General features: G+C 55.6%; 1 protein-coding gene across 4 annotated transcripts in view; it reads left to right on the top strand.

Moving 5' to 3' along the window:
• The window catches only part of AGAP1 (ArfGAP with GTPase domain, ankyrin repeat and PH domain 1), a 538,356-nt gene that overhangs the window by 175,226 nt on the left and 343,833 nt on the right, over window positions 1-19,297 (top strand). For all 4 annotated transcript variants that reach the window (XM_039228590.1, XM_039228588.1, XM_039228589.1 and 1 more), the window contains exons 2-3: window positions 13,114-13,172; window positions 18,980-19,067. In XM_039228590.1, coding sequence (XP_039084521.1) covers window positions 13,114-13,172; window positions 18,980-19,067 — 147 coding nt within the window. The remainder of the gene's footprint in view (window positions 1-13,113; window positions 13,173-18,979; window positions 19,068-19,297) is intronic.

The raw sequence follows: 19,297 nt of genomic DNA, 5'->3' as shown, positions 1-19,297 counted from the left end.
TGGCTTCTCGGCTGTGTTAGGAACCCGCTGCAGGAGGCTGTGTGTCCTTGGCCGTGCGGGCGGGCGTGTCTGCGGGGGGCGTGTCCCCAGGGTCACTGTGTGGGGACACTTCACTGCAGCCCTGTGCCATGGGTGCTGGTAGTGTTTCAGGACTGGTGATCGCACCGGCCGTACAGTGAAAGCCCTGGTAACCTTCCCCCGTTACGGACGCCATGACCCGCGGCCCCACCGTGAGCCCTCCTGGGGGACCGTTTGGAGCCTCCTCTGTGCTCAGAGCCTGGGGAGGCAGTGTCCCAGCGGTGGAGCTGATGGGGCAGAGGCCTGTCCCTCTTGCTGGTCTGGGGGCCGTGTGGTGGCTGTTGGCAGCCCGGACGCCCGTGGGCATCCGCTGGGCTCTGACCCCCGGCGCGTGCGGGCACACGGGAAGGAAAGAGCCATGGTAGGTGAGGTGTCACAGACAGACCACGGCCGGACCCCATGCTGCGCCCCACAGTTTTCCTTACTCTGCAAGGCGGGGCTGTGGGGTCGGGTGTTGCTGCCCGGGCCTGGGACAGGCTGCGTCCGGCTGGTTTGCGGCCAGGGCGACCTCGGGTGGGGTCTCTGTTTGGGATTGTCCAGAGGCTGAAAGGCTGAAATAGAGGATACAGTTCTGGGCGGCAGCTGTGAGAGTAGCTTGTTTCAGGGCATGTGGGGGCTGGCTTCTCTAACACGGCAGCGCGCCACCTGGATTCCTGTTTGAAGTGGGAATTCAGGGCGCCTGGGGGGCTCTGTCGGTTGAGCGTCCAACTTCAGCTCAGGTCATGATCTCACGGTTCGTGGGTTCGAGCCCCGCATCAGTGTCTGTGTGTCTGTGTTCCTATGTGCATATATACTGCTTATAGTGAAGGCTTTTAAAAATATTGTAATTTTAGAAGCGCCTGGGTGGCTCAGTTGGTTAGGCATCTGACTTCGGCTCAGGTCATGATCTCTCAGTTCATGGGTTCGAGCCCCATGTTGGGCTCTGTGCTGACGGCTCAGAGCCTGGAGCCTGTTTCAGATTCTGTGTCTCCCGCTCTCTCTGACTCTCCCCTGCTCATGCTGTCTCTTTCTCTCAGAAATAAATAAAAACATTTAAAAAAAATTGAAGTGGGAATGTCTTTTTCCTCCTGAAAGTTTGCAACCCCTTTGAATTCCCCACAGGTTCAGTGGGGTTCCCAAACCCCGGGTTGAGTCTTTCCCTCTTTCTAAAACCTCTGGAGCATTTCACAGCCAGAATTCACGCTTCACAGCCGTGGAACATGCTCCAGGAATTGAACAGCCGCGTCCCCACTGCATCCTGCTACCGCAAGGTTCGCAGAACGGAAAGCCCAAATTTGGAAACTGTTATTGTCTCATCAGTGGTGTTTTGACCACATTCTTTTTTTTTTAATATGTTTTTTTATTTTTTTTTTTTGAGAGTCTGAGAGAAACAGCACTAGCAGGGGAGGGTCAGAGGAGAGGGAGACACAGAATCCGAAGAAGGCTCCAGGCTCTGAGCAGTCAGCACAGAGCCCGACACGGGGCTCGAACCCACGGACCACGAGATCATGACCTGAGCCGAAGTTGGATGCTTAACCAGCTGCGCCACCCAGGCGCCCCAACCACGTTCTTTCTGCATAAGGCTTTGTGGGCCCTGCTTTTCCTGTGACGTCTCACTCCCCAGGGATGGCATCCAAACTCGTCCCCAAGCTGTCGGGGTTTGGGAGTTAAAACTGGGAGTGAGGCTGCTGACCTAAGGGCTCGGCAGGTGTGGTGTTTTCCAGCAGTTCCAGGGGGGGGCTGGCATCTGGGGACCTCCGTGCCGACATGCGGCCCCTGCCTTGATCTCGGAGACAGACCTGTGACCGGTGCGTGTGTAAATGCTTGTGTCCTGGCTCGGGTCAACAAGAGCTGGGGCACAGGGCCGTCTGGCCTGGGGAGCCAGCACTGCCCCAGAGGGCCCTTTGCTGCGGGACCTGGCGCCAACCCCAACCTGGGGTTGTAACAGTGGGACGGGAATGGATGGAATCAGGGCCCAGGCTTCTCGTTTAGTTCCTTCTCGTGAGCCAACTATCCAAAGCAGCATCGGCAGTGAAATGCGTGTCCTTCTGAAGGAAACACAGGACTTACTAGAAAGGCCCGGAGCTGCACAGAGGACCCGCTCCCCACCCTTTCTGCTTGGCTCTCCTGCTCTCCTTGAGGCTGTAGATGGGCATCTGTTTTCATATTCAAAGAGGGAAAGGAGGCTTCTTCCTCTGCATTCTCTTTCCTGGGTCCTCACACCCTCTGCTTTGCTTATCCTCAGACACATCCTCCAAGCTGTTCTTGCACACCAGCCACGATGGGGGTGGTGTCAGGGCTCCGGAACCAGGCACACAGCAGTGCACTTAGGAACACTGTTGACAACAGCGTAGGGGAGGGAGTCATGATCCTCCGAGAAGTTAAAAACTTGGCGCATTTCCTGGAGTTCATCTGGGCGGGCAGCATTTGCTTCAGGGTCCCCTTGGGGGAGCGAAGAGAGGGCTCAGCTAGTCGTGAATAGTGCCAGGAAGGCTTTTGGGTCACATCATGGCTCAAGGGAAGGTGCTTGGGGTTGCCTAGCAGGCCGAGTCTGGTGGTGGGATGGGGGTGTGGGTCTGGTTTGTGCATCTTTGAGGACTCTGGAAAAGGCAACCTGAATTTGAAGGGAACCTTCCCACAGATCTGGCATCCCCGTGGTTTACGCTGTATCCCATTTATTACAGAGATGCAGAGATTTTCACATAAGAAATTAAATCATACGATGCCAGACGGTGCCAGTGCGCTGCCGCTAGGGCCTCCATTGTTGGTCCTCAGCGTATCATGTATTAGCCGGTGTGCAGCGTGGCTCTTCCCTGCTGCACTGAAATGGATTTCTTTATTTTATTAAGGACGTGCATTTCCTTCCTCAGCACAGAAATGATGCCACAGCGAGAGCTGCGGCCCCCACCCACGCTCTCGTTTCGTGGGGATGCGCTTGCTTTTTCCCATTGTTCCGGTTTATAGTTTGGGATTACTAATGCTTTAAAGTAAAAATAAATGCTCCCTCACTTTTCCATTGCTCACAACAAATGTTTTTTTGGTTATTGTTTTAATAAAATCTTTGTGAAATGTAAGGTTTTTAAATAAGCATCTCAGCCCCTGAGATACTGCGTTGTTTGTAAAATTTCACCCGCAATTTCAGGTTCCTTTTTTTTACCCTTTGTGTCTAATTGCACGAGTTTTGCTTGGAACCTGTGTTTGTGGTCCCTGGAGCCAAATGGGATCGCAGGGAGGAGAGACCATCAAGTCGTTCTAATTGTGGCCGCATGCGGTGCTTCTGGTTGATAATTTGGAAGAAGAAATCAGAGTCCGTAGCTCTGCTGGGGATTGAGCCCAGCAGCCAAATGATGGTGAGTTTACTGTAGGGAAATGAGGTTTCTTCTCCATTGTCTAATGAAGATCACTAGTGAGCCTTTAGCTTCGGGCTCTGAGCCTTGAGGAAGGGCGGGGCTCTGGGAGGCGGGGTTCCGTGTGGGCGGGGCTCCGGGTGGGCGGGGCTCCTGGAGGCGTGGCTTTATCTCCATTCAAGTCCCTTGCAAGAGCTCTTGCTTTAGCTGCTCAGTGCTCCTGCTCTGTTGCTCTGAATAGAGAGGCATTTTCCGGATTTTAGAATTCTGCAGCATTTCTCGTATGTATCGTAATTATGCCACATGGATATGATTTTTGCCCACGCATTCATGGGGTGTGGGTTGAGCCATATGAAATTGCCATTTTTCAACCCCTTTCAACCGCAGTTGCACCTGGTTCAATGCTATAGAAACTGGGCTGGGATCGAAAACTAACAGGCAGTACGTTTTAGCTGGTTTTACTCAGTTTAGACCTACGGGCTGCTTTGTGCTATGATAGCTGTGTTGTGATAGCTTGGCTCTCCTGTGGCTCACTGTCGCTCGTGGCCCCAAAACAGCTAGCATGTGTCCACCCCAGTGGCTGCGGTACCCCTGGAAATGGGGTACCTGAAGCCGTGTTCTTCATCATCCCCCAGAGGCAGCAGGAGGGCTTTCCTGTGGGTAGTCGGGCCCTGTGCTGGACACAGGCCACATCCTCTCCTCAAGTCACCGTGGAATCTGTCGGAGGGAAATGCCTCCACTTTACTGGTGAGGAAACTGAGGGTCAGACTCAGAAACTGTCACCTAGTCTGAGAACACCGTCAGCCAGGACTCCTGTCTCCCAGGCTCTGGCACTGACTTCCTCTGCCCTGGGACCCTGGGCATCGATCGGGAGGAGGTGAGCTCCTGTCCCCCACGGTCTGAATTCCCAACATTGCAACTTTACTACGTTTGCAACGTCTGCTGAGCAAATTTTGAAAAGCTGAAGCACTGGCGTAGCTGAGCACAGACTTCCTGTGGGGAGCCTGTTGGGAACACACATTCGGAAGTTCTTTCGTCTTTAATTGAAGCGTTAATGTTGCCACACAAGGTTATGCTCGGGTCAGGTGTGCATCACCGGGTGCTGTCCGGGCCACGTGAGGTCCCTACCTGTCATTACAGTCACACTGCATTTCTCATCCCCTCTTCCCCGTGACTCGTCTATTTTATAACTGGAAGTTTGTGCCTCTTTGTCCCCCCTGCTTATTTTGCCCATCCCCCACCGCCACCCCCTCTGGCAACCACCAGTTTGTTCTCTGTACTTACGATTCATGTTTCTGGTTGGTTTTTTATTCCACGTATAAATGAAATTATGGGGCCTTTGTCTCTCTCTGACTTAGCTCATTTAGCATCATTCTTCCAGGTCCGTCTGTGTGGCTGCAAGTGGCAGTATCTCATCCACTCTCACGAGAGTGAATCTTCCACTGTGTATCTATTCCACGTCTATTCATTCACCCATCTGTGGACACTTAGGTTGCGTCCACGTCTTAGCTGTTGTAAATAATGCAGTGAACGTAGGGGTGCAGATATCTTTTTGAATTAGTGTTTGCATTTCCTTCGGGGGGAAGTACCCAGTGGTGGAACTACTGGGTCATATGGCATTTTAATTTTTAATATTTTGAGGAACCTCCATACTCCTTGCCCCAGTGGCCGCACCAGCTTACACTCCCACCCACAGGCCGCACCAGCTTGCTTCCTCCACATCCTGGCCAGCTTGTATTTTCAGTAAAGGTCCTGAAGCTCTGAGCTGGAGTCTGAGGCAGAGCAGGGTGGGGAGTAGACTTTGAGGAACACAGAAGATAAAAGAGGGAGGGAGTTCAAATCTGCCCCTGCTGATGTGACCTTTGAACCCAGCAGCTGGGGGCAGTGAGACGCTACCCTCAGTCCGCTGCGCTGTTTCATGAGCCTGGATCATAGCAGGTGCTCAGGACATGGTCGTCAACATCACATGATCAATTGTAAAACACGAGTGAAATGCTGTGTTTTGTTTTCTCTGTGTGCTTTGTTCACTATGGATGTACAGGGTTGATGGACAGTGGGAAAGGCATGTGTACTCTGAGCAATGTTCTTCTAAGGTTTTTTTTTTTTTTTTTAATATTTGTTTATTTTTGAGAGAGAGCGAGCGTGAGCAGGGGAGGGGCAGAGACAGAGGGACACACAGAATTCCAAGCAGGCTCCAGGCTCTGAGCTGTCAGCACAGAGCCCGGCGCGGGGCTGGAACTCACGAACTGTGAGATCATGACCTGAGTTGAAGTCAAATGCTTAACCGACTGAGCCACCCACGCGCCCCAGGTTTTTTGTTTTTTTTTTAATTACTGAAATCATTTGTCTCCAAACCAAATTAGCTCTGATGGAAAAATTGCATTGTTTGCCTGTATCACAAAGAAAAGTAATTGCACGTTGTAAAGAAGATGTGCTTTTTACTCATCATTTCTGGGCTCCTGAGAAGCCTTTCCCAGGGGTGTCACTGGTGAGAGGACATTTGTGTCAGTGGGAGGGATGGGGCAGGAGGTCCAGGAGAAAATAAGACGTATCCCTTTTTTATCTGACTTTAGCCCCCGCCCCCCGCCTGACATGCTAGGAAGATCGTCCTTAATTATTCAATGTGAAGTTTAGATTCCTGTGTTTATTCTTACAGAGTGCTCATTTTCCCACAGGAAGTCACACTGCAGCTCAGTGCTTTTCTGATGTCAAAGTGCAACTGCTCGGTCCAGGCTCAGCAGAAATGGGACGTAAAGAAGGGGTAATTTCGCTGGTAGATTTTAGATTTTACCCCCAGCGTTCCTGGGGATTGCTGGAACCCAAAGGTTAATGTGGTCTGCGGCCGTCTTCACTTATGCCCCACATGTAAATTAACTCAGAGGTGTTGCGGGGGGGAAGTGCCCAAGGATGAGGCGTAATTTCTTAGCCAGTTTGCAAAATTCTGTCCGTTTCAGGACCTGAATTTTTGCCTTCAACGTCAAGAGCGTTGAAGAGTCAGTGCTGTGATGGTACAAAATACAGTGGCACAAAGGGGGACAGCAGGTTTTCTGAAGTCTGATATGGGATTATCGTGCTTCCGTCTGCTTGCCCGGTGCTTTCTTCGTGTGTGTTCCTGCCATTAGAGTTAGATGATCAATCCGTGAGCCCTGATGGGCGGCAGGGAGCTGATGAAGCACTTGGGATGCCGACATGTGCCCCCACATCCCATCCGCGCCCCATCGTGCGTCCGCTCCTGCTCTTTGGTGCACAGAGAGGTTTCCAAAAAGGAACATGTCTGGCTTTCAAGCTAGAACGTATATTTTTGGTGCAGTGTAATGAGGGCCTTAAAATCCCCAGTTAAATTGGTGGTTCTGCATATGAATATTTTTGAGGGCAGACCTAAAGCCGGGTTCCTTGGTTACTGTTAGCAGCAAGCAGAGAGTAAAGGGAGTTTAGTAGTCAGGACGGATTTCAAGAAAATCTGGGCAAGGGAACCCTCGCCATTCTTCCTGGAGTAAAAATGAAAATAAATAGCTGGATGGTTTTGGTTTTGGTTTCTTCCTGCTCCAGATGCTCTTCGGGCCGTCCCCTTACCTGGCAGCATCTGTGGGTATTTGCATTCCTTGGGGTCCGGAGTCTTGTCTCAGGGTGTGGCTGGAGGTGGCCCTGGAAGGGGAGGTTCTGGAAGGATCAGGCTCTCTGGCCCTTGGCTTTTCTCTAGTGCTTTTTTTAGAAGAGCAGCTCGTACTCTGGGGATTGGAGCTTTTCTCTGAAATCAGCCGCGAGTCTTCTGTCACGGGGTCTCTTAAAGGAACAAGGCAGGACTTTGGGATGTCAGGGGGAGATTCTTTCCTGAGACCCACTAAACGGTCCGGCCCGTGCGTGCGTCCCCTCGGAGAGGGCACAGCCTGTGTCTTGCGGAGCCAAACAGGACATGTGCACACATGTCATCGAGGGATGCCGCGAGGGGGACGTGGAGGCAGGCTGGTCCTGGGGCCAGCAGAACAGGGCAGCCCAGAGCCGGAGGCTCCTGTCTCTGGCAGGTGATTGCAGGCTTCTGTTTGCATTTCCAAGTTATCTGAGCTGCTCTTGGCCTCGTGGAAGGCCCTCGTTTCACCCTCAGCTGGTAGATCAGCAGACCTGGCCGGCCCTGCGCCTCGGGGGAGGAAGCCAGCCGGACACCGGTGCGGGGGCACCTTTCCCGAGAGCAGGGGGCCCTGCCTGGAGGAGAGGGAGGCAGGGCCTTTCTCCTGGGCGTTTGTACGACCACCAGCAGCATGGGCACTGCGCCAGCAAGTCCAGACTCACGCCCACCCCTCAGAAGGAAGAACAGGGGTTGAGGGGGCGCTGAGCAGAGCTGGCCGCAGCAGCGCGGGCAGTGGGGACCCCCACCCTGGCCCCCGTGCAGGTGCTGAGCGGGCCCTCTCGGTGAGGCATCTGCTGGAAGCGGAAGGCGAGTGTCTTTAGCAGGGGCCCGGGCAGCCCCAGGGTCGGTGGTCTTTCCGCTCTGACCCTGAACCCCCTCCCCATCGGTGTCTCGTCCGTATCCATGCGGCGTGTGTGCGTGCTTTCCGTTCAGGACCCTGGGTGTGCGGGGGACCCAAGCGGGGATAAAGCACTGCAGTGTGAGCAGCTCCTGCCTCGGGCCGCCTCCGCCAACTTGGAATGACAGTCCGGGCACAGCCCCGCTCACCTTTATTTCGTTGCGTGTTTAAAAAGATGATTAAAATGAAGGAAAGTCGACTGTGAAAAAACACAGGTAAGCCGAAATACAAAAATCCCCATGCAAAATGCACTCCTAAATTGGTCACCCAGATACTTTGAATTGCACCCCTCTTGTGAGCACGGATTCTCCGAACCCGGGGACCTCACCTTTGGACGCCCTGCTGGGGCAGCCTCTCCACACGGCTTCGGGACGATGACCGTGACCCTGTGTGTACCTCTGGTTACCAAGCATTTTCAGTCTGAGGTGTCCCGGACTTGGTATATCTTCAGACGAGGTTGAGCTGGGAAGGAACTCTGCTGACATGCACCTGTAGTTATTTGGAACTTTCTGGAACATCAAAAGAGTAATACGCCATGGACATGGCCTGGGGATATGTGCCACTTTGACAGTGGGGATTTGCTGTGTTTTCCTTCAGGTTCACATATTTTGGTTCTCAACTCAGAATAAGGAAGGTTAAAAATTTCTATTTAATTGAGGGGCACCTGGGTGGCTCAATCGGTTGAGCGTCCGACTTCAGCTCAGGTCAGGATCTCACAGTTCGTGAGATTAAGCCCCACGTCAGGCTCTGTGCTGACAGCTTGGAGCCTGGAGCTGCTTCGCATTCTGTGTCTCCTTCTCTCTCTGCCCCTCCCCTGCTTGCACTTTGTCTCTGTCTCTCTCAAAAATGCAAATATTTTAAAAAAGAAGAATTTCTGTTTAATTGAAAACATTGTTTCCCCCTGATGTTGAGAAACTGGCTATCTGCCTGTTCATGTAACTGCCCCCGTGTCCTGGGGACCCCACCCTGTGACTCTCCATAACCACCCCTGTCTAGGGCTGTGTCCTTCAGAGTTCTGTTCCAGAGAAGCTAGTAGTTTGGGTTTTTTACTCCAAATAAAAGTTCCTCATTACTTCGTGGTCCCTCATCTTGGAGTTCTTTGAGGGTTTCTTTTTAATAATATTTAAATTTCAGTCCTGTAATTTGAGTTGGTGCCTCGTTAATGGGAAGAAATGATTTCATGTCGTCTTTCTCCCTACTGTGCTGGGGTCGCCCGTGGCTCCAAGCAGCGGGGGCCTTGCTGCCCCCAGAGATGGTGGCGGAAGGAGCCCTGGTGTTGCCTGCAGGCTGCGAGCCGCCCGTCGGGGGTGACTGCTGTGTTTTATTTTAAACTCAAATTCCGTAGCCGGTGTGTGAGGATGCATTTTCTTAGTAATACCTATCGAGGGGGGGGGCGTTGAGTGGGGCACACAGTGGTCTCTTCCAAAAATAAGACACAGCTTCCGTGACTTTGGATTCCTAGCTGGCTTGAGAACACACACACACACACACACACACACACACACACTCCCACAGGTGTGCCTCCAGTGCGTGTTCATTCTTCCAGTGTCACTGCCCTGGGCACTTGAAGGGAAGTCGGGCTGCGAGCCTGCTCTTGGCCCGCTGGCCGTGAGATGCACCGGCTCCCCTAGGCGGGCCCACGGCCCCCAGCCCTCAGAAAGGTCTGACAGGGGAGGAGGGTGAAGGCGTATCCTGGGATCTTCATCTTTGCAAATCTTTGGTTATTTTTCATTTAGCCTCACCTGAGGCAGCCTTGTTCTGACCAGTGATGACGGTTTTTATGTATTTTTTAAGTTTATTTATTTATTTTATTTATTTCTAGGAGAGAGAGACAGCGTGAGCAGGGGAGGGTCAGAGAGAGAGGGAGACACAGACTCCGAAACAGGCTCCAGGCTCTGAGCTGGCAGTCAGCACAGAGCCCGACGCGGGGCTCGAACCCACGAACCGCGAGATCATGACCTAAGCGAAAGTCGGACGCTCAACTGACTAAGCCACCCAGGCACCCCAAGTTTATTTATTTTTGACAGAGAGAGAGAATGAGCCAGGGAGGGGCAGAGAGAGAGGGAGAGAGAGAGAATTCCAAGCAGGGTCTGCACTGCCAGCACAGAGCACGATTCGGGGCTCTAACTTGGGAACCATGAGGCTGAGCTGAAACCAAGGGGCAGACACGTAACCGACTGCGCCACCCAGGCGCCCCCGTGATGAGTTTGTAAATTATTTTAAATGGAAGATGATAGATTTTTTTTTTTGTCAGTTAAGCGTTTATTTTAATCTGGTGGCCACTAACACAAATCCCCATCGGAGCCGGGATGTGTTTGCAAGTAAAGAGGTGCCACACCTGTGTCCCAGTGTTTACGTGGCCCTGGACCTTTGTCCAATGGGCCTGCGTAATTTCTAGTGCATACTTTTAAAAAATGTTTATTTACTTATCTAATTATACTTTTTAATGTTTATTTTTGAGAGGGTGAGAGCGAGGGAAAAGGAGTGTATGTGAACAGGGGAGGGTCAGAGAGAGAGGGAGACACAGAATCCGAAGCAGCTCCAGGCTCCGAGCTGTCAGCACAGAGCCCGATGCGGGGCTCGAACCCGTGAACCATGAGATCATGACCTGAGCTAAATTCGGACACTTAACTGACTGAGCCACCCAGGCGCCCTTATTTATTTATTTGAGAGAGAGAGAGAGAGAAAGCATGTGCACACGAGCAGGGGAGGGGCAGAGAGAGAGTCCCAAGCAGGCTTCTTGCTGCCAGGGCAGAGCCCAGCATGGGACTCAAACTCACGAACTGTGAGATCATGACCTGAGCCCTGATGAAGAGTTGGGCGCTCCAGCACCTGAGCCACCCAGGCAGCCCTTTCTAGAGCCTGCTTAATATTTGTCGCGATGAACACAACCTTAGGTGCCGTGCGATAAAGAATCAGCACTTCGCTGAGGAATCCTGCTCCGTTTCATTTTTATGCCTGTTGCCTTATTGTTGTGGTTCCTATTAAACACTGTATTGTACACGTGTTTTACATGCCAGTTGGGAGAAAGGTTAACAGGTTTCCAGAGGGAACCGTGCAAGAGCATCTCCTCATTGCTCTTGTCCCCAGACCGCCTGCTTCCCAATCCTTCAGTCAGGAGCTGTTGACCGGAGGAACTCTTGGCCAAGCCTGTATGTGTGTCTTGTATTTGTAGTGCCCCTTGTACACACACACCCCACCCCACTCACCGTGGCTTGGGGACAGTTACATTTCTGCGTGTTGAGCCTTCGTGCGTTCTTGCCAGCCCCTTAGTGTTCCGTTATACGGAAGTATCAAAGTCTGCCAACCCAGCCTTGCGTTCCTCACACGTTACAGGACCAGGGCACAGCTGGGACACTTGGAGCGTACAGTTCATGTCGGGAGCGTCACGGTCATTGACTCTCCTGGATCATTGGGGCCACCCTGTAGGTCCTATAAGGCCACATCCCCCGTTCTTCCAAGAGCACAGTTGAGGACGGAAAAGACGTGGTTTGCGACTTGATTACAATGCCGGTCACCAGGGAAGGTGTTAGCTGCCGTCCGCCCGGTGCCCACCCCGGGCCGTCTCCGTGCTGACGCCATCGGTGCTCATCTGTTCATCTGTGTGCAAGCTGTGTCTTCTCTGTGGCGCATTAGGGGCTGCTGGGTCACCGGCGACTGGGTGTTCAGGTGCACAATTAATGTGCGCCCCCAGTAGTCAGCCCCCGATGTGCTGGCTACACCGGGGCGCAGAAGCAGCTTGCGCTTCTTGTTTTCACAAAGGTCTTTCTTTCTGAGTTCCTGCCGACGCACCTCTGCCCGCGACTCTGCCCGCCAGCCAGGCACTCGGGTCCCCTGGGGTCCCGGGTCTCCCGTCTTGAACCCCGGCCCCTTCCAGCTTCCAGCTGAGGTTTCGGGCCTCCCGGATGTGTCTGCATCCGCCTTGCGTTTCCCCGTCTGCTTACGGCCACCCGTCTTCTCCCCGTCCACCCCGCCATCTTCTCCTGAGCACAGAGGCCTCTGTGACGGGCCGTCCCACCTCCCAAGCATCTCGCAGGGCCGGCAGAGTCTGCTTTCTTGGGCGGCCCCCTACCTCATTTTTGTGTCACCGTGGATCGTGCCCACCTTGCTCCCTCCAGACGCGTTGCTTGTCCCTCTGCGTGATCCCATCCCCAGCGGAATCGCACGCTTATGCCCCTTGCGTCCATCCCTGCACTGGTTTGATGAGAACGTCATGCATTTATTGAAACTGATGGCATTGCTTGACTTGTAGGTATTTTGCGAATCACTTTACTACTTCTTGGACATAACACAGTGATGAAGTTCTCTGAGTTTCTGGAAAATACATAGAAAGTGAATCCCAGTTGGAATGAGAGGTGTTGGCCCTCAGCTGCTTGTGGGGGGGGACAGTTGCCATGTCTTTGTGAGCTCACCCCCTGCGTTCATTAGCGCGTAGTGCGCGAGGCTGTGTGGAGTCTTGTCCTTAAGGGATGGTGAGCAGGGGGCTGGGGCACCCGGTCATCTGCGTCCTCTGCCGTGGGTGGGCCCACCTGCCCTGACCTCCGTGATGGCCGCCCGCTGTGCTGGCCAGGGTGGGACTGGTCTCTGCGGGGGCCCTCGTGGTGGCTGGGGACCCCTCGTCTCTGGGACACATCTTACAGTCATGCCTGGATCTTCGCCGTGTCCTGTGTTGGGAGGTGCACAACCCCAGCTCAGAGCCTTCCGAAGTCTGGATGGCCGTGGTGTCATGCACAGTGGGATTTTCCAAGCCCCGTCATTTCTGCGTGACTTGGTTGGTGGGATTTCAGACGAGACTATCTTAGTGAACAACTGAAAGACCGGGAGTGGCTCCAGGGGCAGTTCTGGGAAAACCTGGGGCCTCCTTGGACTCCCAGATGGGAAACGAGCAGGATCAGAAGGGTCTTAACTCGTCCCCTGGACAGTGTGGTCCTGGGGGCCTCGGGCGGCAGGGACGTTCGAGGTGGAGAAGAACTAAGCTCTGGGGGCCCCTGGGGGTTGGATGGAGTGTGCACTGCGGTTTAGGAGACCCAGACTTGGAATAGGAAGGGGGTGGGAATGGCGTGAGGATGTGGGTCTACACCATCCCCGGTGGTTTTCTGGCTGGGGAAGTGGCACGTCGGGGGTGTTTTGACTCTGCCCTGAAGTGGGTTGTGGCACCTAACTCTGCTCTCCCTCCTGTTTTGCAGATGCCTTTGTGAATAGCCAGGAATGGACATTAAGTCGATCTGTTCCGGAGCTCAAAGTGGTGAGTGGACCTTCTGGCCTCAGTGGTCATCCTTCCTCACCCGCAGGAGAGCGGGGCTGTGTGAGAGGCGGGACGTGGCGTGCGGGCACGCCCAGGCCTGCATCCCGAGGGGCCTGCTTGTCCCGGGGCCCGGGTGGGGCCATGCTTCTGGGCACGTCCCAGGAAGGGCCAGGTGCAGCTGGCCATTTGGGACCAGAGCCCTGAGCGTGCCTGGGGTGGCCACGCCGGTCCGCCCATCATCCTGGCTCTCCTGCCCGTGTGCACACATGTGTGAGAGTGTCACACACACACACGCACAGATGGGCCTTCATTTGTCCTGTGCCAGGATGCCGTGGGAGGTTTCTGTGAAGTTTTGGAATTCATCATTTAAAAAACGTCACTGGTCGTTTACTGTGTGACAGAGTAATGACATGAAATTAAAAGAAGATTTTGTGTTTATTAAAAACTTTATTCTTTCAGTGAGATCATTTAAAGCTTCAAATGGCTGTACGTAAAAAGTGATTTGGTGCTTTGCAACCGCACCTTTGAGCACATGTACACCATGTTCTCCACGTTAGGACGGGGGGAAGGGACCAGTATAACCTTTAAATAGTCATGTTCTTTGTCATAATGTAAATAGCATTGAGGAGAAGTATCTGTGTGTGTGTGTGTGCACGCGTGTGTGTGTATGCACATGTTCGTGTACTTACATACGTGTAAGGATACGTATCTGTATATATGCATATATACTTATGTGTATGTGCGTGTAATTTGTGTGCTCTGTGTGTGTATGTTTATATACATAGATGTGTGTGTATTTGCCCAGGGTGTGTGTGTGTGTGTGTGTGTGTGTGTGTGTAGATCTGCATATGCCTGTGTGTATTTATGTGTGCTGTGTGTGTGTGTGTATGTATATATATGTTTCTACGCATAAATGTGTGTGTGTTGTGGTGTGTATATGTGTGTACAGGTGTGTGGCCTGGGCGTCTGCTTTGAACCCCCCAGCGGTGGCCCTGACGGTAGAATGCAGGCAGACAGGCCCTTCTGGCTCATTCCTGCCAAGGACGGGCGGCCTGGGCACAGGCTTCTCTGTCCGTCCTGGCCCCTTGCGCTCAGCCCCTCCCTCCCTGTGCCCTCCATCCGGGCTCTGTGCTGCTGTTGGCTCCAGTCTGGCTGCCAGCGACCCCCCCGGACACCACAGGCCCAGCCTCAGTAGTGCTTCGCGGGTGACCCAGGGCAGGGGCCCGATCCTGCACGTGTCTCGCTTCTGAGATGAAGAGACTGGGCCCACAAGGAACGTGCTGGACCCAGAAGAGAGTATAGATGTGACTTGTCACCAGGAGAAACACATGTTTAAACCTGAGAGGTAAAGGGTGACGTGGGAAGCTTGCTGAGATCTGCGTGCCCGCCTGTCGTGTCCGACATGCCCGTCCCCGCTGCCACCGCTGGCTGTCTTGGATGGGGGACACCCGTCCCCGCCACAGCTCTGACCTTTATTTGCAAGCACCTGCCGGCAGGTTTCCTTCCTGGGGGGAGGCGATGGGTCTGCCGGCCCCGCACCCCTTCCCGAAGCCGGGGTCCTGCCTCGCGTTCTGTAGCCTGGCACAGGATTCCCCGCGGGCACGGTCAGGAGGCGCTGGTCGAGTGAGTACTGCAGAGTTGGCCGCACTGGGGCTGGAGGTCTGGGGGGAGATGCACGTTGCAGAGACGCCCTCAGCCCCACGAAACAGCCCCGGGCACCTGCATGTTCCACGACCAGGGTGCAGCGACAGGAACCTCGCCGTGGGGACGGTGACACGGGCCGCGCGGGAGGCGCTCGCTCTGTGCCGGCCGTGCGGTGTGGGCCTCACCTGCGTCTTGCTGTCACCTGCCTGCTGCCCACGACTCGGTACTGTTCTCCCCCCATCAAGACAAGGAAACACCCTCAAGTCCTGAGAGTTCCCGAGCCGCACGCCACCAGCAGGGGGCGGTGCTGGGATTTGAACCCGTGGCTTGCTCTTCCTGTCCAGCGGGCCCCTCCTCTGTCTTGCTGCCCGGCCGCGGCTGCCTGCCCCATGTGGCCCCTGAGTGCTTGCAGGGTGGCCCGTGGACGGACGAGCTGAAATCGGACTTTCCATCGACATTAAATCAACTTAACCCCACGGAGCGGCGTGAGGCCGACGGGTCCCCCGGACAGGATTACAGTCCGACTGTGATCCTCGGGTATTGACCTGTCTGATTTGCGGAGTTCGGGGGTGTTGTGCCGGAGCCAACATGTTCGTACCAGCCCATAATTGAGGATGCTCCTAAAAACTGGTTTTCGCTGGTATTTCAAAGACATGTAATTTCCTGGAGTGAATGACCAGAGGTGCGGAAGAGGGGCACGTTAGGAGGCAGCATGGACCCGCGCTCCCCGAGTGTGACCGTTCTGAGGCTTTCCGGAACGTGCTGAAGGTTGACCGCGTCCCCAGATGAGGCACCGGGCCTCTGCATTCAGGCGGAAGAAGTTCTCTTTGTCCTGCCCTGAGTGCGGACGGACAGACCCCGGCGGGAAGGCCCTGCTCCGGTCAGCATGGCCAGGCGGCCTGTCCTTGGCAGGGCCCTTCTGTGCCCAGGATTTCTCCGCGTCTCCAGAAAGTGCTCCTTTGTTCAGAGGCAGCCCCTGTGCGTCCATAGGGCGGCCGTTGTTCTGCGCCCTCGCACGACACCCCCGAGGCAGGTGGCCCCTTAGGTCATCGCCTCCGGGATCCCTGACTTCTGTGTCACAAACGCAGCAGCTCAATGACATAATCGCAAGCCTCAAATGGACTCTTTATGTGCTGTTTCGCAATAAATCTTCTGGAACCTGTCAGAGGAAAGAATCTCCGTGTTTGCCTCCTTTGCAGGCGAGGTGGTGCCAAGCCTCGTGTTCTCCCGAGTCGTCTTCTGCGTGGACAACCAATGACCGGTTGCCCTTGGAGCCGGACGCCGCTCGCCATCCCGCGCGGCAGGCTGTGGGTGCTCCCTGCTCACGTCCCGCCCGCAGAGGGGGCCTTAGCCACTTGTCACGCCCTCTCATGGGTTTCCATTGGATTCCCCGCTGGGATTTTTACTGACAGCCTTGATTTCCTTTCCAGCAGAACTGCGCTAAGTGTAGCAGGTAAGCGGTGAGGTTGGGATGCCCGAGAGACCGTCTAAACGGACACCGTGCTCTTTGCCCTTGAGTAACGGGGGCCCCGACAGCGGGGCAGGCCCCGCGGTGCAGTGACGGCGTCTGGCCCAGGGGAGGCCGTCGGTCGTCTTCCGGACACCTCACCCGTGCTCCCGAGCTGCTCCGCACGAAGCCCGTAGACGAGGGGGGGCTCTCGTCCTTCTATCTAGAAGCCGTTGTGGAACCTGAAGGATCGTCACAGCCTAGAGGGCGTGTCCGTCCCCGTGTCCTATTTTATTTCCGCCTCACGGCCCGCTGTTCGTTTCTGCAGCTGTTCAAGTTTACACACGGCCCCTGGGGCGCCAGCGGAAGGTCTCTGGGACGGCCCTTGGCCTCCCCCCCCCGCCCCGCACCCCAGGACGGGCCTTCTCCTCCTGCAGGGGAAGCGCGTTCTCCGCAAGGCTTGGTGCGCGAGGAGGAAGGAGTAGACCACGTGCGGGAAGCGCACACCGAGCGGGGTTTGATTTTGAGCGTTTTCCTCCTCAGGAAGGAGAAACTCGAATCTTAATTAAAGATTTAATTTTGCTGCACACACTGGTTTGGAATTTCTCCACAGGAAGCTGGCAAACAGCAGGTGCCCTTGAGCAAACGAATAATTAATAGGTAGGTATTCGCGGATTAGAGAGGCCCCAGGTGGAAGGGAGGCCGTGAGTCACGTCGGAGAGGGAAACATCTTTATTCCGGCTCTGCCCGCGCCGCCTGGCCCTGTGCCCTAGCGACCAGGCATCTCTGTTGGTGCTGGTGCTGGAGCCGTGCACTCCTCCACTTATTGGCCCGTTTACACAGCGGGTGCTGTCGGGAGCCTCCCGGGCCGGGAGCAGCGCCGGGACCCAGGGGCCGAGCCCCCACACCCTGCGCTTCGGGGTTGTCAGCACCTCCTGTCAGACCCATAGAGCGATGCTGGTAAAACCAGGTCACCGGACGGTGTTGTGAGGAGGCCCCTATGGGGGCTCTGAGGAGAGGTGCCTGGTGGAGGCTGTGCTTTAGGAAGGCTTCTCGGGGGAGGTGACCTCCGACGTGCTTGCCGAGCAGAGAGCAGGAATAGTGCAGGAGGCGGCTTCCAGGAGCCTCGCTGGTGCTCCCGGTGCAGAGGGCAGCCTGGAGGCAGGGAGGCAGCTAGCGTCTGCCCCCGTGACCCGGTGTGAGTGGGGAAGCCCTCAGGAGCACGGGGGGGGGGGGGCGGGCGGGCATGGGAATCCTGGATGGTTTCCACATTTCCAGTGTGGGAGGCCGGGTGGGGTGGGGCCACACAGGGCGACCAGCCAGCGGGGGTGGGGGTAGAGCGTGCCATCTGCACGTGCAGGGGCGCACGTGGAGCACTTGCGTGACTGGGGCTTGGAGAACGGCACTGGGGAGCAGCGGGTACTGAGGGCGGGAGGGGCGTGGCCAGCCACACGGGGGGGGGCGCGAGAGCCCAGGGTCTAGAAGCAGCCAGGAGATCTGGAAGGCGCTCACGTGGGCCGAGAGGGAATCCCAGGAGGAGGCTCAGGGCAGGAGGTTTGAAGAAAGTGCACCTGGTCTGGGGCTTCCAGCGACGGGTCAGGAGCGCGGGGAGGCCTAGCGCTTTTAGCAACGAGGCCGTCGCGGACCTCGGGGCCAGGGACCTCGGGGCCAGGGACCTCGGGGCCAGCCTCCTCGCGGCTCCTGGATCAGCACCTGAGATCCTGAGGGTTGCAGGTGGGACCAGGCGGGAGGGAGCCCGGCCCTGGTGGGAAAGGGGAGGCTGGCTCTCATAGGAGGTCACCTGCGTCCGGAGTCAGGGCTCAGTTTTGTGTTTCTTAAAGAATTGATGTGGGCGTGCTTAAAGGCAGAGAGGAAAGTTCTGGTGGGGAAGATACGGGTACAGGAGGGGGGTGTTGACGGGCAGCTTGCAGAGAAGGCAGAGGAAGTGAGGTCCCCAGCACAGGCCAAGGGACGCCCTCCCAACGGGCCGCCGCCGCCCTCAAGTCCACATATCTTGGCTGTGCCAGCAGGGGCCTCTTCCTGAAGGAGGTATCCTACGGGCCACGCTTCCCGCCGGGTTCCTGTGTTTTACTCCACCTCCACCAGCTCCCTGCCAGAGCCACGGCCCCTCCTGATTTCTTGATGGGCATTTTTAACCTGGTCCAGACCCCTCTGTGGCCTTGACCATGGGCTGAGCCCCTCCGGTCCCTCCCCACAGCTCTTTCTCGATGTTTCTCAGCTGGTCTGGTTCCAGAAGCAACCCCAGAGTCTTGGCGGAATGTACCAGAATACCCTCCCCAGTCCCATTTCATTCTGTGCTGCGCCATGCCCCATTTGACGCTGCGAACCCTGCTGAGGCCGGTGAGGGTGCACAGTCGGTGGCGGGGGGCCGACTCGGCGTACGCTCCCCTGGTGGGCACGCTGCACGCGGCGCCCTGAAGAACGCCGCTGTCCGTGGGTCCCGATGGTGCTGACGCTCTCCGAGCCGGCGAGGCTGCCTGGAGCGGGAGGTGGGAATCGAGGGCCTCGGAGTCCCTTCCTCTTCCGGAGGAGAATTCAGTGAGCCAGGTTCGGGCCCTCCGGCCGCCAGCTTGCTGGTGGTCACGCCTAGACTTACTGTACGTTTTCACACACACACACACACACAGCCCCGTTTGCGGATCGATGAGGTGAGTGGTGTAATAATACTGAACAGTCGTCTGATTCTTTGTTTCAGGGAATCGTGGGTAACCTGGCCAGCGGCAAGTCGGCCCTGGTGCACCGGTATCTGACCGGCACTTACGTCCAGGAGGAGTCTCCCGAAGGTATGCTGTGTGGCGGGCCCGCCGGGCCCGGGAGCCTTTAGCCTACGGCAGCTTCCTGTAGCGCACTCTAAGTCGTGACTGTGACACACTCGTTTTGAGAAAGAATAAAATACCAGGCAGTGAAAATCCTTAGGTATGTTGTTTCCTCTGCAGTATTTTTAGCCGCTGATGATACTGCCTCTGGCGCTTGGAGCAGTAAAAGTAGAGCCGTGAAGTGCTGTTGAATTTAT

Source organism: Hyaena hyaena, unplaced genomic scaffold (assembly GCF_003009895.1).
Source record: "Hyaena hyaena isolate Hyena2069 unplaced genomic scaffold, ASM300989v1 scaffold_31, whole genome shotgun sequence".
In the NCBI taxonomy this organism is placed as follows: domain Eukaryota; kingdom Metazoa; phylum Chordata; class Mammalia; order Carnivora; family Hyaenidae; genus Hyaena; species Hyaena hyaena.
Note: the sequence above shows the minus strand (reverse complement) of the source record. Positions and strands in the feature narration are given on the sequence as shown.